The sequence below is a fragment of the Tauraco erythrolophus genome, chromosome Z (genome assembly GCF_009769465.1).
Source record: "Tauraco erythrolophus isolate bTauEry1 chromosome Z, bTauEry1.pri, whole genome shotgun sequence".
Taxonomy (NCBI): Eukaryota; Metazoa; Chordata; class Aves; order Musophagiformes; family Musophagidae; genus Tauraco; species Tauraco erythrolophus.
In genome coordinates this window covers 31,050,563-31,064,000 of record NC_141496.1, presented here as the reverse complement: position 1 = coordinate 31,064,000, position 13,438 = coordinate 31,050,563, and the positions used below count along the sequence as shown (strand labels likewise).

General features: G+C 42.7%; 1 protein-coding gene across 1 annotated transcript in view; it reads left to right on the top strand.

The window, feature by feature from the left end:
• Positions 1 to 13,438, top strand: part of FCHO2 (FCH and mu domain containing endocytic adaptor 2) — a 111,693-nt gene that overhangs the window by 90,781 nt on the left and 7,474 nt on the right. The window contains exons 22-25 of the mRNA XM_086629987.1: positions 3,563 to 3,674; positions 4,293 to 4,448; positions 6,660 to 6,792; positions 11,951 to 12,150. Coding sequence (XP_086486113.1) covers positions 3,563 to 3,674; positions 4,293 to 4,448; positions 6,660 to 6,792; positions 11,951 to 12,150 — 601 coding nt within the window. The remainder of the gene's footprint in view (positions 1 to 3,562; positions 3,675 to 4,292; positions 4,449 to 6,659; positions 6,793 to 11,950; positions 12,151 to 13,438) is intronic.

Below are 13,438 nucleotides of genomic sequence, written 5' to 3'. Positions count from 1 at the left end.
AAGAGAGAAGCTATCTCATTTGTAGTCCCTCAGTTACATCTCAGAGAAATGTACATACATATATATATTTGCTTTGGTGTTCCAAAAAATAAGTAAAAATAGCATTATTATTCCTAATAAATTTCACTCTTCAGTCAACAAATCGGTATTTGTCTTTTACCAATAGGAATATTATTTATATATTTGCATTACTCTGCATGATTTTCAAATATCAATATAAAAATATACACGAGGCCATTATAAGTGAAAGATTTTAAAGTAATTTATACATCTGTAAACAATCTGGCATCATTAATACAGGGTAATCACCTTCTATCTGCTCTGCAATTGTTTGTTGTTCCTTAGTAAATTGGGGGAAAAAGACAGTAAAACACCCCAGCAACCATAGTGCCACATCCATTCGTAGAATCACAGAATAGTTTGAGTGGAAAGGGACCTTTAAAGGTCATTTAGTCCACCTCTGCTGCAATGAGCAGGGACATATTCCAATAGAACAGGTTGCTCAGAGCCCTGTCCAAGCCGACCTTGAATGTTTCCACAGGTAGGGCGTCTACCACCTCTCTGGGCAATCTCTTCCAGTGTTTCACCCCCCTCATCATAAAAAATTTCTTCTTTACATCTAGTCTGAATCTGCCCTCTTTTAGTTTAAAACCATAACCCCTTGTTGTATTGGAACAGGTCCTACTAAAAAGTCTGCCCCCATCTTTCTTATAAACCCCCTTTATGTACTGGAAAGGCTCCAATAAAGTCTTCCCGGAGCCTTCTCTTGTCCAGGCTGAACAACCCAAACTCTCTCACCTTCATAGGAGAGGTGCTCCAGCCCTCTGATCATATTTGTGGCTGTCGTGGTTTTAGGCTGATCCAGCAACTAAAACTCACACAGTCTCTCCTTCTCCAATAAAGTAGAGAGGAGAGAAAAAAAAAAAACAAAAGGACTGAGGGTTGAGGCAAGAACAGAGGGAGCACCCACCAACCATGGTCCTGGGCAAAACAGGCAGCGCTTTTCTCAAAGCAAAACAGTTTATTAATGATTACTTAGAAGGACAAAGGGAAATAAAAGCCGATTACTTGAGAGGACAGAAAGAAACAAAACCAGATCTTAAAACCGACACCTTCCCCCCCCCACCTTCCTTTTCCTCCCGGCTCTACCTCCTCCCCCCAGCAGCACAGGGGGCAGGGACTGGGGGAGTGCAGGTCAGTTCATTCCGTGCTGTTACTGCTGCTTCTTTCTTAAAGGAGAAGGAGTCCTTACACCCTTTTCCCCTGCTCCAATGGATCCCCTACCCATGAGGAAAAATCCACAAATTTCTCCAACGTGAGTCCAGCCCACTGGAAACAATCCTTCCCCACAGATTGCTCCGGTGTGGGCTATACCACAGTCTCGGGTACTTAGGGAGCTGTAGCCACTCGCTCCGGCGTGGGTCGTCACGAAGACTCCAGATGCCTCTCTGCCTTGCCGTGCCCCCAACACGACCATCCTCGGGCTCAGGCATCTTCTCCCCACGGGCTGCGAGTGGGTCGCTGCTCCACCGAGGCCGTCCTGGTTGCAGGGGGGCAGCCTGCTATCTCACCATCAGCCGCAGGGGAAACTCGGCTCCGGCACACCTCCTCCCGCTCCATCCTCACTGACCTGCTGTCGATGCAGCTGTTTCTCTCAGATCTCAGTCCTCTCCAGGTGAACTCAGCCCAGTGGGCACCCCGGGAGTGGGGTGCCCCCGAGTTCCCCAGCTGGCTCCGCCGCCGCCATTCTCCGTGGGCGGCGCCGGCCCGACGCAGGCAGCCGCCCGGCCGGGAGCCAGGGAGCGGGGGCAGTGCCCTCCTCCCTTCTCTGCTCGATCCTGGGCGAAGCACCTTTTCCAGTTCCTTTGTCCTGACTTAAATAGGGCAATTCACAGAGGTGCCCTATTGGCTCAACCCCGAGGGGGATGGCAGTCTGATCCGGTGGCCAGAACTAAGCCTAACCCGGATCCAAAACCGGGGAGGTCGCAGGGAGCAAAATCCCTCTCCTGCCACCAGAACCACCCCCCCCTCCACATCAAACCATGACAGTGGCCCTCCTCTGGACCCGCTCCAACAGGTCCATGTGTCTCCTGTGCTGAGGACGCCAGAGCTGGACACAGTACTCCAGGTTGAGTCTTACCAGAGCAGAGTAGTGCATATTTTGCTTTGGTGGAGAATACTTCTGGAGTTCAGTATTTCACCAAACAGAATTTGTGGTTGTTAACTGATTTTATTGCCCGTTTGCTTCTTGAAACCATGATTTCTGGATTCTTGAGACTGTTGAGAATCATCGCTTTTATCAGTAGTTTTCAGGCAGAGAAAGAAAATGTTGGAAATATGACCCATGTATTGTCTGAAACAATAAATAAAAACAATCTACTGTTCAGATTGAAAAAATAAATACATCAGTGTTTTGTAGCCAGCATCATAGTATTACGTTCATTTAAAAATTTTTGGTTTTGAAGACTTGGGACTAGAGTATCACTTTTGATCTAAGGAGGACTAAATGTTGCACTAAGATTTTTTTCGTGGTGCTGAGAATTGTTCTGAACATTTTACTACCTTAGGCAAGAAATCATGATGGAGAGTGAGGTATGAGGTAACAGGATTAGACTAAATCTTGTCTTTTACTCTCTTCTTGTTACTACTTCCTTCACTTACCTCTGAGTTTAAGGTCTAAAATACCATAGTAGACTTTATGGTATGAAGAAAACTTTTTCATGAAACGTATAAGATTGTGCCTCCTTTGTGACAGATAATATGATGTGATACAGGCCGTTTCAGTGGTACAAAAGATTAGTTATATGCTCTTCACTATGCTGCTGCACTAATAAAAAGACAGAACTTCCAGTATTGGCTTTTATATTCAGTACACGTATAGAAAATTGGTGAAAAGTAAAATCTTACCACAATTGGTTTCGTCAACTGTACACAGACATTTCAAAAAGCCTTAGCGTGAGGTCTGAGTTGATTTTTATAGCTATGCCTTCAAACTGTGTTGAGTTGGCACAGGCATCTGTGAAGTCTCCAACAATTTGCTTGGGAATTGTAAGCTTTGTTGAAATAGTTAAAAGAATGTTCAGCAGTTCACTTATATGGTGTAATATTAATGTATTTGCATTTAAGTTCATGCATACTCTTAAGTTAATTCTTTGAATTTCTGTGACCATTTTATCATACGTTTTTCCATACAATAAGCATACAGTATGGATTTTTCTAAGTATTCTAGCCAATGTCTAATTTCCTTTGTATCTGTTGACTTCTCTTTCATCAGTAGCCATTTTAACGCAGTGTTCCTCTGTCTCATATTTCCTTGTGTCTGTCCTTTTACATGATGTCATACTGATAGTCCTGTTTTCTCAGGCTGCTAAGCAGTGTTTTGATGGTGCATTTGTACTGTACAATGTTCATATTTTTCTACACGCTTTTCAAGTAGTACTTCAGACACTACTGTGACCTTGATGGTGGTGACCTCTTGGGAAAATTACAAATGTAGTCAACCATTCTGAAATCTGTTGCTAAGCTTTTTGAAAATTAAACCTATACACTGTATGTATTCTAGGTGTTTCACGTGGTCCCAGCCCTGTCAGCCTTGGAAACCAGGACACCTTGCCTGTTGCAGTAGCCCTTACTGAATCCGTTAACGCCTACTTTAAAGGAGCAGATCCCACAAAGTTAGTTAAATAGTGAATTGTTTTGAATGTAAGAAGTTACAATAAGAAAAACACTGGATTTACTTTTAATATTTTGGGGCAAAATGTATATACATTAGAAGGGGGATTCAAAGGGTTTTTTTTCCCTAGTATAAGTGACAACACTGGCTTATTGCTTTGTATTGGCCTGCATCCTTCTAGGAGCTTATATATCCCTGCTTTACAAAAATATGCTCAGTGAGAACACTGAAAATGAGGAGAGTTTTCATCATAGTCAGCTAGGTGCTACATGTAAATTTGGTCAGCTAAAAGCACCTCATTCCCTATGTCACATCTCTTGCTGTGCTACTTAGGCCTTGCCTAAGCACATTTGTGTCATGTTCTCAAAGACTGAAAAATATCCACCAAGACTACTGTATGCTTAGGCAGCTAAACCTTTTAATTTACTTCTTTCATCTGACTTTCAAGTTGAAAGTGATAGTACATTGTCACAGTGCCACATTACCCTCATTTGAATTTGATTTTCTGTTTTTAATTCAGTTTATTATATTGTGAAAATACAGTGATTGCTTTAAAATCAGTATTAAAACTAGGCAGTTCATGAGTTGCAATGAAACTGATGTTTTCATTCTCTTCTAGATGTATTGTGAAGATTACTGGTGATATGACAGTATCATTCCCAAGTGGAATTATTAAAGTCTTCACCAGCAACCCATCTCCAGCTGTGCTCTGCTTCAGGGTAAAAAACACAAGCAAACTAGAGCAGATTCTTCCAAATGCACAACTTGTATACAGGTTTTGTATTTTTTTTTTATATAATAGTAAACCACATGATTTGTAAAATGTGAGTTGTTGTATATGTAAAACAGAATTCTCTACAGTCTCGTTGATTTGCTTATACACAATTTAGTTTCCTGAATTAATCCTGTTCAGCACAGTTCTCTCCACTGCCACCAGTGGCTACTGGACTTGAAAGTTGCACTGAGTACGACAGAAACTAGAAAACAGGTCCTACTAAAAAGGAAAAAACTACAAAAACAGTTTGTAAACTTAGCTGTGTTTTTGCATGCATTTTATTAATTATTTCTTTGTACAGTAGTAACAATGGTAAGATTAAATGACAAAACAGTAGCCTTAAATGGAAAACAAGTAGTAGGAGCTACACCTAATCTCATTTGCCACTCAGTAGTGTACTTTGAAGCTCTATCATTTCTACAGTAGATCAGATCAATTACATAACTATCTCTCAAGTGTGTAGCAGCATGCTTGAGAGAATTCTTAAGAAAAAAGGTGGCTGATTGAGTAGGATAATTGTTGAAATCACAGCACTTGGAGATCTTTTAAAAAAAAACATTACAAAAGCTGTAATTATTTAGCAGAGATCTGTTTCAGCTGAGCAGTTTCTATTTAATTTACTGGAGAAATTATTTGAAAATGAGTTAAATGCTTCTAGATGGTACATTTTTTAAATTACAGAAATAAAGAATCAGATCATATGCATCCATTCTTTCATATTTAATTTCATTTTGATCATTCATGCTTAATGTAATAAATGACTCATACAAAATCAAATTCAATCACTTTTTGACATGACAGTTTATAACTGACATGTTAGGAGAGCTGTATCTGACACAGTGAACTATACTGAAAAAGTATTTTTTGCAAAAAAGTGAAAATGTCTAGTATTCTAATCTGAGTGCTGTAACACCTCACCTCTAATTAGAAAGGATGCATATAATGGATATTTGCGAAGTTAAACTCATACGGTAATAATTTGACTTTTCATCATCTACTGCAAAGCCTATCATTTGCTTGGTATTTATAGAGACTAAAGTTTTTAATGGGACTGATATTTCTGGTGACATTAGAATTTCTGTTTTCAATTGCACTTGGTTGTGGAGCAGCAGAAAGATTTTACTACTGGTTTTATTTCTTTAAATTTTAGAAGGCCTCTGTAGTGATAAGTGTTTATCTATATATTTTCCTGAAAATGGAAATTTCATGAATCACAACAGTGTATTGAGAACCAACTTCTAAGTAAATGGGACAGACTACTGGTACGTAATTCACTGTTCTAGGACGTTCAACTCACTGCAGTCATATTTACTGTGTTCCAGGTACTCATTGTCAGCTTTCACTTTGCAGGCACACTCTCCACTTGTTCTTAGAGATGGATGCAGTTCCTCACTGTATCTGCAGACCTTCAGAGGAGGTCTTTGATTCTTAAGTGATTTGAATATTCCTTTTGAATCAGTTTTCTTAAAAGATTCATCCTTATTCAAAATGAACCTGATGCAACCAGAGCTGAGAATATTCTTGATCTGCAGAAGACCATGCTCCAGTAGCTCCCAAACAAGATTGTGGTTCTGCAGTCATGTGCACTCTTACCTGCATGTAGAAGTGATATAAAAAATTGTTACTAAAATTGAATTTAACTATAAGTACTGAGAAACAATTGTTTATAATAATTTGAAAATCACTTCTAATTGAAAAATTTTGAAAGCTTACACTCTGTAGAAATACATGAAAATATAGCAACACATACAGTACAAATATTAATTCAGTGCGTTAGTGAAGCTATGTCATAACCAAATCTAATTATGATTTTAAGATTTATTCCAAATAGGATAACATTCCTTTTCAAATAGCACTTTCATCTCCAGCTCCCATATATCCTCACAGAACCTAATTGTATTAAAATGGTATTAATACAATTCATTTACACTTATTAAATGTAAAACGCAAATTCAGCATTAAATCCATCTTGTGATGCACCATCAGTGGAGGAAATTCACTGCTCCACAACCTGGAGGGAGAATTTTTACCAGGTACAACAAGCAGTTAGTTGGTCTTAATATTTAGGAAGGTGCAATTATGTGTTATAAAGCAGTAGAATTAATTCTTGCCTGAAACGGTGAAGAAGGGGAAAGACCTAATCTTAATTTTTTTGGACGTCCAAAATAATAAAACTCAGTGTTGCCTTCTGACTCCTACCTTTCTTTTTAGTGATCAGTCACAAAGTGACTCCACTACTAAGGATTTTTGGATGAACATGCAAGCTATAACTGTCTACCTCAAGAAATTATCAGAGCAGAATCCATCTGCATCCTATTACAATGTGGATGTTCTAAAGTATCAGGTAAACACTTTTTTCACTTTGGAATTTTTTTAAGGACCTCTGACAGATTTGATACCTACATAGAAATTAAAAGAATGTTCTTTGCCTGCTAGCATGCATATGAACCGTCATTCCTTACCTACACCGATTCTGGGTATGTCTCTGTTTACAATGCATAGGCTCTGCCCAGGCTTAGTGCATTCCCACTGTGCTTGATGTCATTCCCTTGGATTGACCACCTGCTTCAGCTTGCGCACACTTCACTCCAGTTCATGTGTGCAAGCTTCGAACACTGCTTCTTTAGGTTTTGTTAGCAAAGCCAAATTGTCCTTGAATTTAGGGGTTTCAGTGGCGGGTTGTTTGAGTTTGTACTTGTACTGTCTTTGATTTTGTAATTGCGTAAGTTTTGGATGTTGCAGCTGATGAACTGTGATATATAAGAACATATGATGTTCTCTCCTCTCACAATGTAATGGAACATCTCGTCCTGGAAGCCATTTACAGGCACACGAAGGACAAGAAGGTCATCAGGAGTAGTCGGCATGGATTTACCAAGAGAAAGTCATGTTTAACCAACTTGATAAACTTCTATGATGAAATGATTGGCCTGGTGGATGAAGGGAGAGCAGTGGATATTGTCTACTCAGCAGGAAGACTTTCCATACTGTCTTCTATAGCATCCTTATAGAGAAGCTGGGGAAGTACAGGCTGGATAAGCAGACCCTAAGGTGGACTGAAAACTGGCTGAACGGCCAGGCCCAGAGGGTGATGGTCGGTGGCATGAAGTCTAGTTGGAGGCCAGTAACTAGCAGTACACCCCATGGGTCAATACTGCATTTACAGTACTGTTTAAGATCGTCATTAGTGATCTGGATGGTGGAGCAGAGTGTACTCTCAGCAGGTTTGCTGATGACATCAAACTGGGAGGACCCTCTGGATATACCAGAGGGTCATTCTGCCCTCCAGAGGGACCTCAGCAGGCTGGAGAAATCGGCTGACAAGAACCTCATGAAGTTCAACAAGCGCACGTGATGAGGAACAACCCCATGCACCTATATGCTGGGATCCACCCAGCTGGAAATCAACTTGGCAAAAAAGTACCTGGGGTCCTGAAAAACACCATGTTGAACATCATAACATGACTCAACAATGTACCCTTGCAGCAAAGGCAGCAAATGGTGTTCTGGGCTGCATTAGGCAAAGTAGTGCTAGTAGGTCAAGGGAGGTGATCCTTGTCCTCTACTCAGCACTGGTGAGGCCATGTCTGGAGTTCTGTGTCCAGTTCTGGGTTCATAGAATCATAGAATAGTTTGGTTTGGAAAGGACCTTTAAAGGTCATCTAGTCCACCCCTCCTGCAATGAGCAGGGACATCTTGCACTAGATCAGGTTGCTCAGAACCCTGTGCAACCTGACCTTGAATGCTTCCAGGGATGAGGCATCTACAACCTCTCTGGGCAACCTCTTTCAGTGTTTCACCTTTCTCATCATAGAAAATTTCCTCCTTATATCTAGTCTGAATCTGCCCTCTTTTAGTTTAAAACCATTACCCCTTGTCCTGTTGCAACAGACCTTTCTAAAACGTTTGTCCCTATCTTTCTTATAGGACCCCTTTAAGTACTGAAAGGCCACAATAAGGTCTCCCTGGAGCCTTCTCTTCTGCAGGCTGAACAACCTCAACTCTCAGTCTTTCATCATGGGAGACATGCTCCATCCCTGTGATCATTTTTGTGGCCCTCCTCTGGACCCGCTTGCAACAGGTCCATGTCTTTCCTGTGCTGAGGACTCGGAGCTAGATGCAGTACTCCAGGTGGTGTCGCACCAGAGTGGAGTAGAGGGGCAGAATCACCTCCCTGGACCTACTGACCACGCTTCTTTTGATGCAGCCCAGGATATAGTAGGCTTTCTGGGCTGCAAGTGCACATTGCTGGCTCATATCCAGCTTTTCATCCACCAGTACCCCAAAGTACTTCTCCACCAGGCTGCTCTCAATCTTTTCATCCCCCAGCCTGTATTGATCCCAGGGGGTGCCCTGACCCAGGTGCAGGACCTTGCACTTGGCCTTTTCGAACTTCATGAGGTTGACATGGGCCCACTTCTTGAGCTTGTCCAGGTCCCTATGGATGACATGCCATCCCTCAAGCATGTCAACTGCACCACTCAGCTTGGTGTCGTCTGCAAACTTGCTGAGAGTGCACTCGATCCCACTGTCTGTGTCATTGATGAAGATATTAAACAGTACTGGTCCCAGTATGTGCCCCTGAGGGACACCACTCATCACGGGTCTCCATCTGGACATTAAGCCATGACCACTACCCTCTGGATGCGACCATCCAACCAAGTCCTCGTCCAGCAAACAGTCCACCCATCATATCCATCTCTCCAATTTAGTGAGAAGGATGTTGTTGGGGACCATGTTGAAGGCCTTAAAGTAGATAGATGACATCCGTAGCCCTTCTCTTGTCCACTGATGTAGTCACTCTGGCACAGAAGGCCACTAGGTTGGTCAGGCAGGACTTGCCCATGGTGAGGCCATGCTGGATGTCTCGAATCACCTCCCTGTCCTCCATGTGCCTTAGCATAGCTTCTAGGAGGATCTGTTCCATGATCTTCCCAGGCACAGAGGTGAGGCTGACAGGTCAGTAGTTCCCAGGGTCCTCCTTTCTATTCTTTTTAACAATGGGTGCAGTGTTTCCCTTTTTCCAGTCACCAGGGACTTCACCTGACTGCCATGACCTTTCAAATATCATGGAGAGTGTGTCGGCCACTACATCAGCCAATTTCCTCAGGACTCTGGGATGCACCTCATCAGGTCCCATAGACTTGTGTATGTTCAGGTTCCTCAGATACTCATGAACTTGATCTTCTCTTGCACTGGGAGGGACTTTGCTCCCCCAGTCCCTGCCTTGTGGTCTATCCACTTGAGAGATGTGGGAAGAGAGGTTGCCAGTGAAAACTGAGGCAAAGAAGGTGTAGAGCACCTCAGCCTTCTCCTTGTCCATTGCCACCAGTTTGCCAGTCATTTCATTGGGTGGTACACTTTCTTTGACCTTCCTTTTCTGGCTGACATACCTCTAGAAGCCCTTCTTATTATGCTTTGCGTCCCTTGACAAGTTCAGCTCCAGCCACACCTTGGTCTTCTTGGCCCTATCCCTACACAGCCGGGCAGTGTCCCTATACTTTTCCCAGGATACCTGTCCCTGCTTCCTCTGCCTCTGCATTTTCTTCTTGCCCTTTAGTTTGACCAGCAGGTCTTTACTCAGCCATGCTGGTCTCTTGCCTTCCTTGCCTGGTTTCTTACACCTGGGGATAGAGAGCTCTTGCGCTGTGTGGAAAGCATCCTTAAACATCTGCCAGCTCTGTGCTGCTCCCTTGTCCCTGAGGGCAGTTTCCCAGGGGGTCCTATTGACTAATTCCTTGAACAGCTGAAATTTTGCTTTCCTAAAATTCAGGGTCCTGACTTTACTCTTTGCTTGACCCATATCCCTCAGGACTGCGAAATCCACCAGTGCATGACCACTGTAGCCCAGGCTGCCTCCAATCTTGACGTCACCAGTTAGCTCACTTGTGTTGGTGACCATCAGGTCCAGTATCACAGCCCCTCTGGTAGGGCTGTCTATTACCTGGCTTAGGAAGTTATCCTCAATGCCCTCCAGGAGTCTCCTGGATTGCCTACAGCTTGCTGTGCTACTTTTCCAGCAGAGTTGTCCATTGCAAGAAAGACATGGACATACTGGAGAGAATCCAGTAAAGGGACACAAAGACGATGAAGAGTCTGGAGCATCTCTCCCACCAGGAAAGGCTGAGGCAGCTGGGACTGTTCAGCCTGGAGAAGGGAAGGCTCAAGTGGGATCTTATCAATGTATACAAATACCTGAAGGGAGGGTGTAAAGAGGACAGAGACAGGCACTTCCCAGTGGTGCCCAGTGACAGGACTAGAGGCAATGGGCACAAACAGAAACACAGGAGGTTCCCTCTGAACATCAGGAAAAGTTTTTTTCCTGTGAGAGTGACTGAGCAGTGGAACAGGTTGTCCAGAGAGGTTGTGGAGTCTCCATCCTTGGAGATATTCAAAAGCCATCTGGTCATGGTCTTGGGCAGCTGGCTCAAAGTAGCCCTGCTTGAGCAGGAGGCTTGGACTAGATGACCTCCAGAAGTCCCTTCCAACCCCAGTTATTCTTTGAATCTGTGAGAAGATATTCTGACTGTCAATAAAAAATCTTCATGAAAACTCAAGACAAATAGATTCACCTCCAAGGGAGAAGAGAGATTATCTAGGCCTGCATTTAAATGGTTGAACATCTGAGACAACTGTCTACATCAAAAACCAAAAAAAACCTGTCAGCCAAGATATTAATACCATTGTAGTTTCCACATCTTGTATAGTTTAAAATCTTGGCATACTGAATGTATAAAAAGCATGTTAGGTACACAGAATTCCTGAGAAAGATGGAAGGAACAAAACATTTCTTTGGACTGCAGGAATCAGTACCGTGGAAGGATGATATCTATTTAAGATCTTCACAGTCAGGGAAAAATGAGACATTGGCATGTGGAAGCCTTGGCACATAGAAAAGATTCTGGGCTGCCAAGGAAAGGCAAGAGGGACACCAGGACACAGAAGGTTCCTCAAGTAGACTAGGAAGGCATTAGAGATGCAGCAGAGCAGTAGCACAACCTCAGCTACAGAAGCAGCAGCATCCAACCCTCCTGCAGCAGGAAAATAATGCTTAAATAGGGAAGAACTGCTCTGCTGGCTGCCCGTCCCGTAATGGCAAGTATTGCCCTCTGCTGCTGGCTGCCTGGGCAGCTGAATTGGTGTGGCACACAGCTGCTAAAGATGAATGAAGTCATCTTGCCACAAGCTTGTTTCTTGTGTGAGGCAGAACACAAGCCTAAAACAAAACTATTTTGACTTACAAAAGTCAGAGTAGGAAGGAGCCTCATGAGCCAGAGGGAGTTTAAACCTCTTCTTTAATTATTTTAATTTAAAATTGAAAGAACATGGATGACTTTAGGCTGCAACAGTCTTCAGAATTCTGTGATTAAGGACTCAGAGGTCAATTGTTCTCTTGCTCTTTTGTCAGGATTTAGAGTTATCTTTGTTACCATCATTCCCTAGTTGTGCTCAAAAGAGGAATATTTTAATTAAGCTGCTTTCAATGGTTTATCCTTTTACAGGTATCTTCAAATGGCATCCAGTCCACTCCCTTGAATCTTGCAACTTACTGGAAATGTAATGCCAGCACTACTGATGTGAGAGTGGATTATAAGTACAACCCAGAGGCTATGAATGTGCCTAGTATGCTGTCTAATGTCCAGGTTGTGGTACCAGTAGATGGAGGAGTAACAAACATGCAATCACTTCCACCTGCAAAATGGTAATTAACACTTTCCTTGTTATTATTCAGATTCACTTCAGTCTGTTCACAGTCCGAAAAATTTCACTGGGAGAAATTTTTTTTTGCCTTGATAAAATGTGTAGTATCAGGTGTGTTTAGGATATTTTCTAGTCTGAAACAGATCATGTGCAGCCAATTCACATACACTAAAATGAGACAATATGCACCTATTCCAACTGTAGTAATACAAGCCTTTATGAAATTTCCACTGTTTGCTTTCTTTTGGTCAATAGACAGGATAGACATTTTTAATACATTAATTTGAAACTATAATCTCTTAATGGTTAAAAAACGTGTGTGTATAAATATATTCATATATATGGATTATATAGAGAGAGGAGAAGAAATGCAGTTCTTAAAAAGACTTCTGGATTGTTCTAGCTTAAAAATTAGCTTCTAATTGAAATGGTTTTGAAACAAACCTCAGTAACTGAGGAGCTCTTCATAAGCCAGGTGGCATTGTCTCTCACTTCAAGCATCAAGCAGGTTATTATGTGACTAGCAGCTACCTGACACCACCTTCTAAGCCTGCTTTAACAGTAGCACTTGAAAGTGAGACACACATCTCAGATAATTATGCTTCTACGAGTTTGTGAAAACAAGCAGAGGGCAGTGGGAGCAGGCAGAGCAATACACCCCTGGAGCAAATGTGAGCAGAATTCCATCACTGTGCCTGTGGTTTGGCAGTATCCTGCCTGCATGACTTGACTAAAATGCCTGGTGAAGCCAGACTCCCTGCCCAGGCTTCTTCCACAGACCCCTCTGTTACAAAGCCGGAGTGGGCACAGGAACACCCACCCAGAACACGGAAAAAAGTCATAGAATCATAGAATCATAGAATCGTTAGGGCTGGAAGGGACCTTCAAAGGTCATCTAGTCCAACCCCCCTGCAAGGAACAGGGATATCTCCAACTAGATCAGGTTGCTCAGGGCCTCATCCAACCGGGCCTTGAACGTCTCCAGGGATGGAGCATCCACCACCTCTCTTGGCAACCTGTTCCAGTGTTCTACAACTCTCATGGTAAAAAATTTTTTCGTAATATCCAACCTGAATCTACCTCCCTCTATTTTAAAACCATTACCCCTTGTCCTATCACAACTGGCCCTCTTGAACAGCCTCTCCCCATCTTTCTTGTAGGCCCCCTTGAGGTACTGGAAGACCGCTATAAGGTCACCCCGGAGCCTCCTCTTCTCCAGGCTGAACAGCCCCAACTCTTTCAGCCTGTCCTCATAGGAAAGGTGCTCCAGCCCTCTTATCATCTTCGTG